We start from the raw sequence: 14218 nt of genomic DNA, 5'->3' as shown, positions 1-14218 counted from the left end.
GTAATAGTACACTATTCTTTCACGAGCATTCTAAGAAGAACGGGAAGACGTGGCCTAATGGTTAGAGGGTTGGACTCCCAATCGAAGGGTTGTGGGTTCTAGTCTCGGGCCGGACGGAATTGTGGGTGGGGGGAGTGCATGTACAGTTCTCTCTCCACCTTCAATACCACGACTTAAGTGCCCTTGAGCAAGGCATTGAACCCCAAAAACTGCTCCCCGGGCGCCGCAGCATAAATGGCTGCCCACTGCTCCGGGTGTGTGCTCACAGTGTGTGTGTGTGTGTGTTCACTGCTCTGTGTGTGTGCATTTCGGATGGGTTAAATGCAGAGCACAAATTCTGAGTATGGGTCACCATACTTGGCTGAATGTCACTTCACTTTAAGAATTATACAGTGTTGCCAGATTGGGCGGGTTCCCGCACAATTTAGGTTTTTTTTTTTTTTTTTTTTGTGACTTGATGCTTCAAATAAAAATGTAAAGCCAGCAGGTGATGACAAATGACTGTTAAAAAGAGATTACTTTAAAAAAAAAAACTTTAAAAAAAAACACTTGATTGATCCATGAATGACACAAAAGTCTTTCAGTATCAGAAAGATCTTTATTGCCAGGCAAGTTTATATATACGATGAATTTGTTTAGGTGACAGAAGCTTTCTAGAGCACAAAACGAAACTACAGTGGCAAGACAAATAGTAATAATAATAATAAAATAAGAAGAATATGATAGATGAAAAAGAAATCATCTAGAAAAAATAAAAATAAAAAATAAGTAAGTAAATAAATAAATAAATAGATTATATGTGTACAGGGGCCTGTACCATGATGGTAGCTGAACAAATTCAGAGGTACAGGATTAGTTTTGAGTTGACAAAACCAAACCGCTCCAATCCGGCTCTGTTGGTACCATGATGCTGTTCATCAACTTTCTTTGTCAACTCATGCTTTGATCCTGAGTTTGTGAAGCGCGTGCACGTGAATGTGTGACATCACTGGCGAACAGCCAATCACGAGCCTTGCAGCAAAGAGCAGGTTTGATTTACTTCTCGCGAGAGACCCAGCGAGATTCAAAACTAAATGTTAAAGGTTTTGCTAAAGGTTAAGAGACTGAAGAATATGACAAATTTAAACAGGACAAATAAAATAAATAATCTTGCTCTATCAGTGAAGTCACAAGTGAAACTTGTTAACTTAGTTCATACATTTGAAAATATATAGTGGTAGAGAATTGAACATGTAAGGTCAGATTTTTTATTTATTTTTTAAATAGTGCAATCTTTTGATACTACAGCTTATTTATATCACATGATCGGTATGCATTTATATTTATTTAATATAAACGATTTATAATAATTGTTTAAATAAAATTGCTTGTGTAATAAATAATGATAATATGAACCACAATAATTATATAAATCATAAAATGACTGAGTAATTATCATTAAAGCCAGACTTCTATTTTTTTTAGCATTAGTGACATTTAATTTGGAGCAAGATAAACTGGAGTGACTTTGTGTCAGACATGTGTCACTTTTCTCACATCTGATTGGTCCACCTTCAGTTTGAGATCTCTAACCCAGTACATAACCTGCCCCGGAGCAGGTTAACCGTTGAGTGTAAGTTACTATGGCAATGAATAGAGCTAAAAGCCAATTTATTTATTTTTGTTTATTTTCATTTATTATTTTTGAATATTTAATATATTTTATAATTACACTGCAGCAATTAGCATTTTGTAAAATTACATTGCATATATAATTTTGTAAATTAGGCTGCATGTTATTTTGTTTAATGGTCTTTCATATATATATATACAACCCTACACCTAAACCAACCCCTTACATGAAACTTTTGGCATTTTCAGATTTTCAAAAAGCAAACAAACAAACAAAAAAAAACTTTATTAATATGATTTACAAGCTTGTTTCCTCATGGGGACCTAAAAATTTGACATTTGGTCCCCATATTTTTATAAATACCAGGTATACACACAAACACACACCTATTGTACACACAAACACATTCAACTAATTTTACTTTTACATATTACCCTGTTTCTAACTAGAACCAGAAAATCTGAGCATATCACATCAGTCATCACGTCCTTACACTTGCTTTGAGATTTTAAAGTAATTTTACTCATTTATTAATCACTCAATGGCCTATAGGACATAAATACATTTCAGATATGCTCACTAAAATTATATACAAACCTAAAAGACCACACATATCATTTGGACAGAGTCAGTTAGAAATACACAAAACAAAGGGAATCAGCTTTTAGTTGCCATGATGCCACCCAAAGCTTCCGGAAGAGATTGGATGTGCTAAAACATTTACCACATTTAAAGCCAGTCTTAAAACCCATATTTTTATTTGTGCATTTATTGAATGGTTGCACTGAATTTTATGTATAATCATTTTCTATTTTGAACTTATTTATTTTACTACACCAAGCTAATATTGTAAAGCAACTTATTTTGAGATGATTTTCTTTTTTGTAATGAATATGCTAGTTAAAACATTTCCATTTAGTGTTTAAATACATTTTAGCTGTAAATATGGAATAATTTATAACAATTAGGCCAGAAAGAAATCGCTTAAAATACACTTTGAATAGTTTAAAGGTCATGACCACCAGTTTATTGGATGGCGTCACGTCATGGACATTTGACTCATGTGTGTCTGTCCCAAGACTACATTTCCCATACTGCATTGCAATGAAAACAGGAAGAAAGACACCATGAGGAAATATTTCCACAAAATGAATCAGAGAGCGATGGGGTGATATTGTGCGGTGGAATGAGTCGTGAACTCAGCGCGTCAGCCAAAGACAGATGGAAGAGATCGAGGCTTTGGCTTTTCAGAGAGAGAGAGAGTGAAGGAATACGTCTTCCATGAGCTGATTTTTTTTTTTTTCTTTTTTTTGCTGGACATCTCATATGATGGAACGAGCGATGGAGCATTTGAATGTACAGCTGAATCGACTGACGCGTTCCCTGCGTCGCGCGAGGACTGTGGAACTCCCAGAAGGTGAGACGTCACGCGACAGATAACAAACATTCTTATTTTTGAGGACTACTGAGGTTGTCAAGGAGACCCTTGATACATTCTAATCATCTCGGCTTCCGGTGTTCTGACGATTTGTGCTACCCGCTCAGATTGTGCTACCTCCCATTAAAAAGATAGGCAGCACAAATCGATAGTGAAGAATGCTACCCTTCAGATTGCGCTACCAGCTTCTTATTCATGTGGTTTCAGGCATTTATATATATATATATATATATATATATATATATATATATATATATATATATATATATATATATATATATATATATATATGACTATACCTACCTACCCTTACGAAAAATAACCATGGTTTTATTATAGTAAAACTGTAGTAACCCATGGTTTTTTGGCGTATTGACTGCCATTTGTAAAACCACAGATTTACTACAAATACCATGGTTAAACTATGGTTAAAATAGCAAAACCATGGTTAATTTGTGGTTACCATGGTTTAACTACAGTAACTATGGTTTTTTGGTTTTATTTGTAGTAAAACCATGGTTCATTTTCGTAAGGGTAAACATACACGTCCGTACATACCCTTACCCTAAACTTACCCTTAAAACAATGCAAACATATTTTTGGTAGCACAATCTGATAATCATAGCATGATTCTTCGGCACACCGGACAGGATTCCTGTCTACGGCCATACAATTTGGCTGATTAACACGAAAACACGTCCGTGCATATTTCACAACAAAATTAAGGTTAAAAACAATAATTAGGTGTTGTGGTGGTAATAATAATAATAATAATAATAATAATAATAATAAATACATAAAAGCAATATGCTTTCTAACTAACTAATATATACTTAAGTTGTGCTCAACATTATTCATACCCTTGGCAAATTTGATCAAAGAAATCTGTGAAAATAAATCTGCAGTGTTTATCCACTTGATCTTTCATAAAAAAATATAAATAATAATAATAATAATAATGAATCTAACCTTTAATTAATATATATATATATATATATATATATATAAAGAAAATCTCATTATGAAATAAATATTTCTCTTTAGTGAGAGGATATGTGACTATATTATCTTAATGTTGTGAGGAAGGAGCGTTTAAGTGGCCAATGACTCCAAGGATCACAGCTGGGGGTCAGAAATCCTAAAAAAAAAAAAAAAAACCTTGTTGTTTGAGAGGGTTTCAAGAAGGCCGATGAAGGCTATTAACACTAAGTGCAAATAGCAATATTTGTTATTTGCACTAACTGCAAATATCTATAAATTCTATTTACACTGTTAAAATAACAGGATTGTCTGCTATTTATACTACTTATTGCACATAGTGGCGATTATCTGCACCTCAGTATAGTAGTATATTATAAAACAGTTGGCAATAATAACTTAATGTGTGTTCATTGGTGCTGTCACAATAACAAATTTTGCTGGACAATAAATTGTCCAAGAAATTATCGCGATAAATGATATTATTGTCGTTCTAAGACCAGTTTCAACTAATATAATGATAATGGCATAATAACACAGGTACACCTTTTCAAAGATCAATAAACCTTTATTTTTGATTTTATGGTAGATTCAGAGCAAGAAATGCCAACAGCATTTATGATTTAGGCAATTCAAAAATCTTCACATTTATTTTAAATAATGATTCAATCCATTTCAAACAACTGTTCAAAAATGAAACTTTAAATGGACATGTGTGTTTTTTATTGAACGTAACCAACAACTGGGCTAGGTGGCACTAGGCAGGCATAATGGAATGCGCAAAAAGGCTAGACCCATTACAAACTATTGGACAGGTAACGTTAAACAAGTTGATCAACGTTTTCGGGGTCCAGAGCAGAGCGTTTTTTATTCACTATATGTCCAGCTGTTGAGAAGACGCGCTCCGACCGCACTGATGTCCCATGGACAACTACTTCATTGACAGCTGCGCAAGGTGTGGGTATTTTGTACTGCCAATCTTCCACCACAAAAGCGGGTCTCTGTCAGCTGGCAATGGTGGCTCCTTTTCATTACTCATCATGCTGTTGTCCTCCATTTTCTTTGAAAACACTAGATGCAGCTATTGAAACCGTGAAACTATAAGCGTGTAAAATTGCTGGGTATTTTAAGTCTAGCTTTCGCAATGCCTTCTGCAATTTCGGAATTCTTTATTTTCTTTTTTGCTTGTTTGTGATTTTTGTTAAATATATAATTTGTTTAATTGTTTTAAAATTAATAGAGTACATATTTGGTTAAAATTGATTCCCTATTTTCATTTTTGAAACTTTTTTTGGTTGGTCCGATCGATTGTGCAATCGATTTCCGAATGAAAAGTGAAAGCCCTACCATTTAACCGTTAACCGAAAGTAAACATTTGTGCTCAAGTTCGTTATTTCAAATGCGGTATGCACGCTCATAATGGAAGAGAGGCGGGGCGACGTGCTCGTTTTTTTCCAGGCCCGTCCGCGCCGCGTCTAGTTGAAAAACATCTCTGCTCCAACAGGTCACGTGACAAGAACCAACTCAATCAGCTTCCTTCGGGGGTGAAATTTCCCATTGTTTTTGAAAAATGGGGTGCACCCAAACACTGCAGAGTTTTTTACTCTTTAAAATAAATCTTGTAGCAGAATTACAGCAAAGGTTTTTCGGTGGTGGAAATCCATTACTGAAATGTCCTTGTTGTAACGGAGATCGCAGCTGATGGATGCTTAGCAACTACAGACACCTCAGGAGCGCAACTGAGTGATCACTTTGGAAAGATGGAGAAAACGGTGCACGCTGTGTGTGTGAACTCACTGGGTGCATTGACACATGCAACTACACACTTGAGCCCCTTTCACACTGCCATTCTGGCAAATACAGGGGTAAAGTGTTCCTGCAATTGTTCCCTGGTCGCTAGATTTTGCACTTTCAGACTGCCAGTGATGACCCGGGATATGTGCGTGCTTTCACACACAACCCTTGAAGATCCCGCAACGACACGTGACATCAGGGCGTGACATGTAATGTACGAGTCGACAACGCTTGGCACGTTATATTTTCACTGAAGCAAGCAAACGAACTCGGCGTCAGCGCGGAAAGTGAGGAACTAACTGATCTCTGCTTCATTACAGTTTGCACATATGTTTTCGTTGCGAACGTTGATCTTCCTTCAAAACAGCCGGTAAAAGAGTCGCGCGATAACGCATGTCATCACTTCGACACGGAATTAGATCTGGCTTTTGTTCACACAGCGCTCGTCCCGGGTTCAATTCGGTAATCATTCCCGGGACGTGGTTGCTTTCACACAGAAGGCAACCCGGCAATGTTCCGGAAATATTGCGGGTCCGACGTGCAGTGTGAAAGGGGCTCAACAGACATATTTAGCTGAGCAAGCCAAATGAACCAAGCAAAAAGTAAGCCCATTTCGAGAGAAAGGACAACGAAGTTACTTGCTAAATATGCTACGCGGTATTGGGATTACTAAAAGGGCGGACTGGGCAATTCCAGTGGCTTCACTGCCTGTTGTTTAGTTTAGAATGCGATGAGCGATCCAGTCATATATAGATCAGTGATCACAACACTATCTGGAATAAATTATTACTTTCAAACATTGTACTCCAATACAAACCAACTATTTAAAAATACTTATTTAACACTGAAATTATTTTACATTCTAGCAGACATTATTCCAACAAAGCACACTTTAACTTAATAACTTAGTAAAATAATATTTTGAGGCCTTTTTAGGCCCCTTTTTTAATCAGGCATGTAAATAAATGCAGCCTTGGTGAGCAGAAGGGAATTCTTTTAAAACATTAAAAAATATTACAGATCCCAATTTGAACACAATGTGTGAATGTTATAATACATTTTTAAATAGTAAATATTTTGTGGTTACTGTTGTATTTATTATAATTATTATTGTCTTTTTAATTTTATTCAACAGAACAACTGTACAATTACAATACTAACATTTAAGAATGTGCTATAACTTTTTTTGTTGTTGACACCAGCAGATTTATAAATTATAATCATTACCAATTTGGGAAGATGCACATATCCCATTGTCACATGCCTTGTAGGCTTGCCGCGATAGACAGTGTTGACGGTGTAACCGGTTTTTAGCCATGACACCGGTTACATCACTTTCCCACCGTGACACCGCCCCCTCCGTCATTTTGATATTCGTTTTTTGAAGTATTTGTTTTTTTTCCACATGCTTCAAAGCTACCTCCATCATTCCAGCCCCCGAAGAAACCGTCTCCATCATGCTTCAATGACTACCATCCAGTTGCACTTACTCCTATTCTCATGAAGAGCTTTGAATGGCAACTCATACACTGTATCAAGTCCCCCCCCCCCCCCACGGACCCCTTCCAGTTTGGTTATTGGTCCAACTGCTCGACCGATGACGTCATCGGCACACCGCCCTCCACTTAGCGTTCACACGTCTAGAGAAAAAAAACTCATACGTCAGAATGCTGTTCATAGATTTCAGTTCAGCATTCAACAGTACCATCCCTCAGCAGCTCATTCACAAACTGGTCGAGCTGGGGCTCAACACTTCGTTGTGCAACTGGCTGTTGCACTTTCTGAATGGAAGACCTCAGGCAGTACGGGTCGGCAGCAACAAATCCAGCACCATCACACCGAACACTGTGGCCCCCCAAGGATGTGTGCTGAGCCCCCTCCAATTCACTCTACTGACCCATGACTGCACACCGTCACACAACTCAAACCTCTTCATTAAGTTTGCAGATTAAACATAAATAATAAATAAAGGATAATAAAGAACTGCTCACTAAGCATTTTTTATTATTTTAATCAGATTGAATAATCTTTTGCACTACAATAATTTTATCTGGACTGTTTGTTTACTTCACTGGTTTACAGTCTATCTGCTATGTCTTCTGCTGCTTTATTTAACCCCTTTTTTACATGCCCTTATTTCTATAGTTGTATTTTATATTTACTCTGTATCCTTCTTTGATTTTATGTTTTACTGTTAGTGTTATCTGTATGCACAGAGGTTCTGAGAGTAAAGCAATTTCAATTCTCTGTATGTATGTGCTGTACATGTGAAAGAATTGACAATAAAGCAGACTTGACTTGACTTAACTTGACTTGATCTCCTGGATAGTATCATCCCAAAGGTAAAGTGTGCTGGTAGCCACCTCATGCTGAGGGGCTATTGTTCAGTGAATATTACAGTGAATAATACAATAGCCTCTATTACTATATTTCTCTATACTGAAATGAAAAGCTTAACATACCATCTTGAATCTAAGCTTCATGCCTGTACTGTAACGTTAGTCAGTTATTTATGTTTATATAAATTCTGTGTATATTTTAACTGTCCTGATTGAGCAACATCTATTTCAGACTCTCTAAAATAATGCAATTAGGCCCTATGTTTACTAGCATTACCATATCCATGTAAAATGTTGTATGCTAGATTAATAATTATTTTAACCACCGTATAAATCATTGCTTGCTTCAAAATGAATGCTGTTAACGAAATCATTGTTGAAATATTTGAAGTTAGCACCTACTGTATGGATAAAAACACTTTAACAAAATTATATAGGTAATGAATAACTGTACAAGGCGAATAAAGGCATACAAAGCATACATCTTTCATCAGATTTCAGAATGAGCAATTTGTCATTTGTTATATATATGTGTTCAGGTCATGTCTGTCTAATGTTTATCATGTTCATGATGTTTGCTACTGTAAAGTCGGGGAAATTCCCAACATTAAAAAATAACTGTGAACATGCCTAGGGTGTTTGCATTGTAGTAATGTACAGAGATACTTCAAATTTTAAAACGCTGACTTGTTAGGTGATGTTGTCTCGTTAAAGGGACAGTAAGTAGGAATTACTCCCATCTAGTGGTGAAATTGTATTTTGCATTCAAACTAATTTTGCTCTCCAGCGCCTCTCTTTTTCAAATGCGCGTTGCATCTACGGTAGGCGATATGTACCAAAAAGCTTTGACAGGATGTCTTCTAATAGCACTTCGTTGAGTTTTCCTTCAGGTGAACAGGTGTGTTATTTCAAACAAACTGCAACATGACAACTAACAAACGAATGTTACAGTATGAATTACTGACTGTGGAAACATGAAATATTGTAATTAGTAGTTATGTCTAATTTATTCGTTATATTTTCTGAATTACATGCATTGTTAGATATAAAAAAAATATTATAATATAGATTGTAACACTGACTTACCTGTTGAGAAGAAAACTGGCCACTTTAGCGTCTCTTTTGAAATCTTTATCAAGCATTAGCTCTTTCCACCTAGAAAAACCTTCCCTGACATTAACTCTTGTTTTCTGTAATCTACGGTCACGTTTCCTTTTACGTTCTATTTTTGACTGTTTTGGCGACGATGTTTTCTCCTGTGGCGCGGCATATGTATGGTCCATAATAAGAATGAAATCCAGACTTTTAAACTTGCCGGTGCAGTTTCAAGCGCCTCTCACTGCTCTGCACCTGCGTTTCTGGCTCTGACCGAAAACGCGTTGTGGAAACGCGTTGGCTTAGTACTTTTTGTCCCTCTCTGCTATTATAGTTTTGCAAGATGGCGGAACTACATGGAAGCCTCCGTCGACCTACCCGTCCCATGTATATAAAGATAATAAATTCTTCATTTACAAGGATTAGTTTAAACATTGGCATAGGTATTTGTACACCATTGAGGGCATATTTATGAATAAAAATATTGATTTTAGATAATAAAATACCTAAAAAGTTACTTATTGTCCCTTTAAAATCATACAATTTCCTATTAATTCAATAGAACATTTACGCACACTAGGGACTACCAATATGATGGCGTGGTGGCTTCACTTTCATGACGTCATGAGCAGTCCAGTTCTCTATTATAGATCAGTGGTCTGCCCCCATCCAGCCTGACAGAGGCTGAGAAGTGAGGAGGTGAGGAGAAGAATAGCATATAATTGGCAAATGCTGATGAGCAAAGCTTGTCGCATTAAAAAAAAAAAAAAAAAAAAAAAAAAAACTGTAATGGTGTTAACCGTAAACTTGAGGCTATAATGCTGCTTCAGCTAAATATTTAGTTAAGGGTATGTATACTTATGCAATGTACTTATGTTGTATTTATTATTATTATTTTTAATTTATTTACGAAGTTGTGGCAATTCTATTTTTGCTTTGTCAATATGATGCATGAAGTGTAGATTGATGTGTGAAAAAAATTAATGCAGCAACTTGAAAAAAAAATATACATATACAAGAATACTTTTGCAAGGCCCCATATATATATATATATATATATATATATATATATATATATATATATATATATATATGTGTGTGTGTGTATATATATAATAGTGCTGTCAAATGATTGATCGTGATTAATCGCATCCAAAATAAAAGTTTTGTTCACATAATATAGAGTGTGTACTGTCTATATTTATTATGTATATATAAATACAAACACATGCGTGTATATATATATATATATATATATATATATATATATATATATATATATATATATATATATATATATATATATATATATATATGCATGCTAATATTTTCTAAATATATATTGTATGTGTGTGGTTTTATATATACATAATAAATATACTTATATAAAAAATATATAAAATATATAAAAACTTTTATTTTGGATGCGATTAATCATGATTAATCGTTTGACAGCACTTTGACTTGACAGTACTTTTGACTTAGTTCTCCATAGTTTTTCTTAATTTGTTCTCTTATTTTGTAAAACTCCCATTTTATTTGATCCCGCATATACTACCCTGATGTATTTTACAAGACGATTTTCCATTCTCCACAGCTGTTTGCAAGTTGTTACAGAAAATATATTTGAAAAATGTGTTTTCTTTTCTTCTAGACAGTGAAACAGCGGTGTACACCCTCATGCCCATGGTCATGGCTGACCAACACAGGTGAGTGTCACAATTAATGACCTAACAAAAGCCAAGAGAAACAGAAACACAGTAACTTTATTCCCAGTCTAAACAAACCTAAAAGAATGCCACCCACTCCTGCAGCTTCAATACTAACCTCTCTGTTTCCAGTACAGTATGTATGACATGCTCAGTGATGACCTACTATAAAACGTAATTGGAGCTAAAGAAGAGGATGTCAAGCTTAACATCCTCTTTGGGCGGCGGTCATCTCCTTTAAACTTCTGTCTCTTTGGCCACATAGCTTAATGTAATATCTTTTATTTATTTTTTGCTCATAGGTCAGTTTCTGAATTGCTTTTAAACTCAAAGTTTGATGTCAACTATGCCTTTGGACGTGTTAAAAGAAGCCTTCTACACATTGCTGCCAAGTAAGATATTTTCACATTCTCACATTATTACCATATTTTAATGTATTGACTAGTGTTTAAATAGTTATTCGGAGGACCCCACAATGAATATGTTCATGAGATTGCTGTTGTTTCAGCTGTGGATCGGTCGAGTGTCTTGTCCTGCTGTTAAAGCGTGGAGCGAATCCAAACTATCAGGATATCTCCGGCTGCACACCTCTGCATCTAGCTGCAAGAAACGGGTAAACGGAGAGTTTTATCAACTCTGTGCAGGTCTGCCACCTGCTGGAAGCAAAACAAATCACATTTTTTAGGATTTATCCCTCAAGCTTTGTATATACATAACCTAAGCGTTTGTGTGTGTAGCTTGCAAAAGATGGTATCTGAAAAAATGCATTTATGTTGAGTTGCTTTAACATTTTTTCCTCATGTTGTGTTCTGTTTTCACAGACAGAAGAAGTGTATGGGCAGACTGTTAGAGTACAACGCTGATGTTAATATCTGCAATAATGAAGGTCTCACTGCTGTGAGTAGGGTGATAAAACTGCACATTTGAGAAAGACACACAAAACAACAATGACAAGAATAATATTGATAATAACATTACTATTTACCATTTTCATAGTTATGAATATGAAATGTATATGTGATAGTAAAGTGATCAAAAATGTGAAATAACACAAAACAAATAAAGTTGCCAATTGCATTTATTTTCAAAACCATTTTTTTTAAATATATATTCAGATGTTTGCTGGAAAACTACTGTTTATTCACTTCTACTCACCCACTTTTAAAATAATGATTTTTATCAATATTTAGTAATAGATTTAATGAAGAAACTCCTTATGATGAAGAAATGAAGAAATACCTAAGGAAGGCATAAACTAAATAAGTCTAATGAAACTAATTTTAAGCATTTGAGCAGGAGTGTTGAGGGTAACACATTGCAAGAAACGCAAGTTACGTAATTAGATATAGTATACAGATCTGTATACTTTTTTTGTTTTTTAATGTAACACTTATTTTTTTTTATTAATTTAGAATGAAATATTGGAGTTACTTTTTTTTCAAATAGGCCAGTTACTTAGTTTCCTGTATCTTGACTGATAGCTCTGGTGTTGCCATGTTGAGAGAAATCAGAAGTGCAGAAGCGTTGTGTGCGCTGTGTGAACATGATGTCACTGTAGTTCTAGACTAAATATGAACATGTATTTACTCATCTCACTGCACAAAAACTGATTCAGTATTCGTCAAAATGAATAAAAAACAGTCAAATGTAAACTCAGAATATTATACAAAACTTCAATAATTAAATATGTTAAAACTAAAAATTGTTTTACTAATGCAGTGCTGTTTACTTCTTTTTTAGTCTTTATGTCATTGTTTCATGTGATTAGATTCATTGGCTGGCAGTGAATGGAAGGACAGAGCTTCTTCATGACCTGGTGCAGCATGTGTCTAATGTGGACGTGGAGGACGCCATGGGCCAGACAGCCTTACATGTGGCCTGCCAGAACGGACACAAGACTGTACGAAATCTATCTGTCTTCACAGCTTGAACGCTTACAATTTGTAGTTCAGAAATGATTATTATTTTTTTGTTTAGTAGTTCCGTTAAGGTTCATGTGATGTTTCTGTTTCTCACAGACAGTGCAGTGTCTCCTGGACAGTGGAGCGGACATCAACAGACCCAATGTCTCTGGAGCCACTCCACTCTATTTCGCCTGCAGGTGAGCAGCTAACAGCAGCTCTACCAGCTGCCAACACAAATGTACTATGTTTAGCATGATTACAGTTTATTTCACTCCAGCCTGAACTGGAAATCTGTGGTCAACAATTAGAACATGCTCCCTTAAGAAAATTAACTTCCATTCAGTGACTGAATCCGCACGCTTTCTGACGACACAAGAAACATAATTAGGATAAACGGGGTTTGTACAGATATTTATTTATTATATTTTTTTTTTGTGTATAATCTTTTAACACACAGCTTTCTTTGGAGTTTGATGGGAATAAAGGAGTTCAAGTGTCTTTGCTGTAAGGACAGGCTAATAAGAACGCAGTCTGATGAAGATGTGCCACTGTCTGTATTCTGAGTGTGCACTCATATGAGCTCAGTTGCTGAGCAACAGCACTCCATCCGTCTCTTGTTTTGATTACATTTTGCCGCTGATATCAGCGCACTCAAGACTGATGATGATGTGATCAACACTAACATGCCTCACAACAGATAATTAAAGAGTAATTAAACATACGCTTGAAAGGCTTTCAAAACATGGAATCTAGGCCTGTTTATGACTCTTCTAATTCTATACCAATTTTTGTGATGCTTCTGTGTTGTAAATCAACCATACACAATTTGTTCCGGATGACTAGAATAGCTAGACAAGTCATGTAAATGTATTTATTTATAAAAGTGGGATCACTGAGAAAAAAAAAAAAAAAAAAAAAAAACCTTAAACCTTCTGGAATCTTGAAAATAAACGATTATTGTTTTAGTGACTTGTTTGAAACTTGAAAGTGACTTGAAACTAGGAGTGCCCATAGATTAAAATAAGACAGAACAACACCAGTTAAAATGTTATATATATATATATATATATATATATATATATATATATATATATATATATATATATATATATATATATATATATGCATGGTACGCGGTGGCCAGTGCGTTTAACAGACCAGAAATAAAAGAACTCTCTCTAAAAGAAAATTCTATCATCACCATTACAGGGAATCCAAAGTGCACCTAAACACCAGACCTGTTGGTTATTGGAGGATCTTCTTTTTTCTGGTCTGTTAAACGCATTAGCCATTTTGCAACGAGACTTCAGCGCGTACTGACTGAGCGAGCGCCTATAGTAGAAAACTAT

The 14218-nt window shown here is 35.4% G+C and overlaps 1 protein-coding gene across 1 annotated transcript in view; it reads left to right on the top strand.

The window, feature by feature from the left end:
• Window positions 1-2732: 2732 nt before the first annotated feature.
• The window catches only part of LOC128018149 (E3 ubiquitin-protein ligase HACE1), a 16193-nt gene continuing 4707 nt past the window's right edge, over window positions 2733-14218 (top strand). Inside the window, exons 1-7 of the mRNA XM_052603503.1 lie at window positions 2733-3029; window positions 10911-10965; window positions 11268-11357; window positions 11474-11578; window positions 11787-11862; window positions 12734-12865; window positions 12984-13066. Coding sequence (XP_052459463.1) covers window positions 2939-3029; window positions 10911-10965; window positions 11268-11357; window positions 11474-11578; window positions 11787-11862; window positions 12734-12865; window positions 12984-13066 — 632 coding nt within the window. The 5' untranslated portion in view covers window positions 2733-2938. The remainder of the gene's footprint in view (window positions 3030-10910; window positions 10966-11267; window positions 11358-11473; window positions 11579-11786; window positions 11863-12733; window positions 12866-12983; window positions 13067-14218) is intronic.

This window comes from Carassius gibelio, chromosome A8, assembly GCF_023724105.1.
Source record: "Carassius gibelio isolate Cgi1373 ecotype wild population from Czech Republic chromosome A8, carGib1.2-hapl.c, whole genome shotgun sequence".
NCBI lineage: Eukaryota > Metazoa > Chordata > Actinopteri > Cypriniformes > Cyprinidae > Carassius > Carassius gibelio.
The sequence above is the reverse complement of the archived record's forward strand: the minus strand, read 5'-3'. Positions and strand labels throughout refer to the sequence as shown.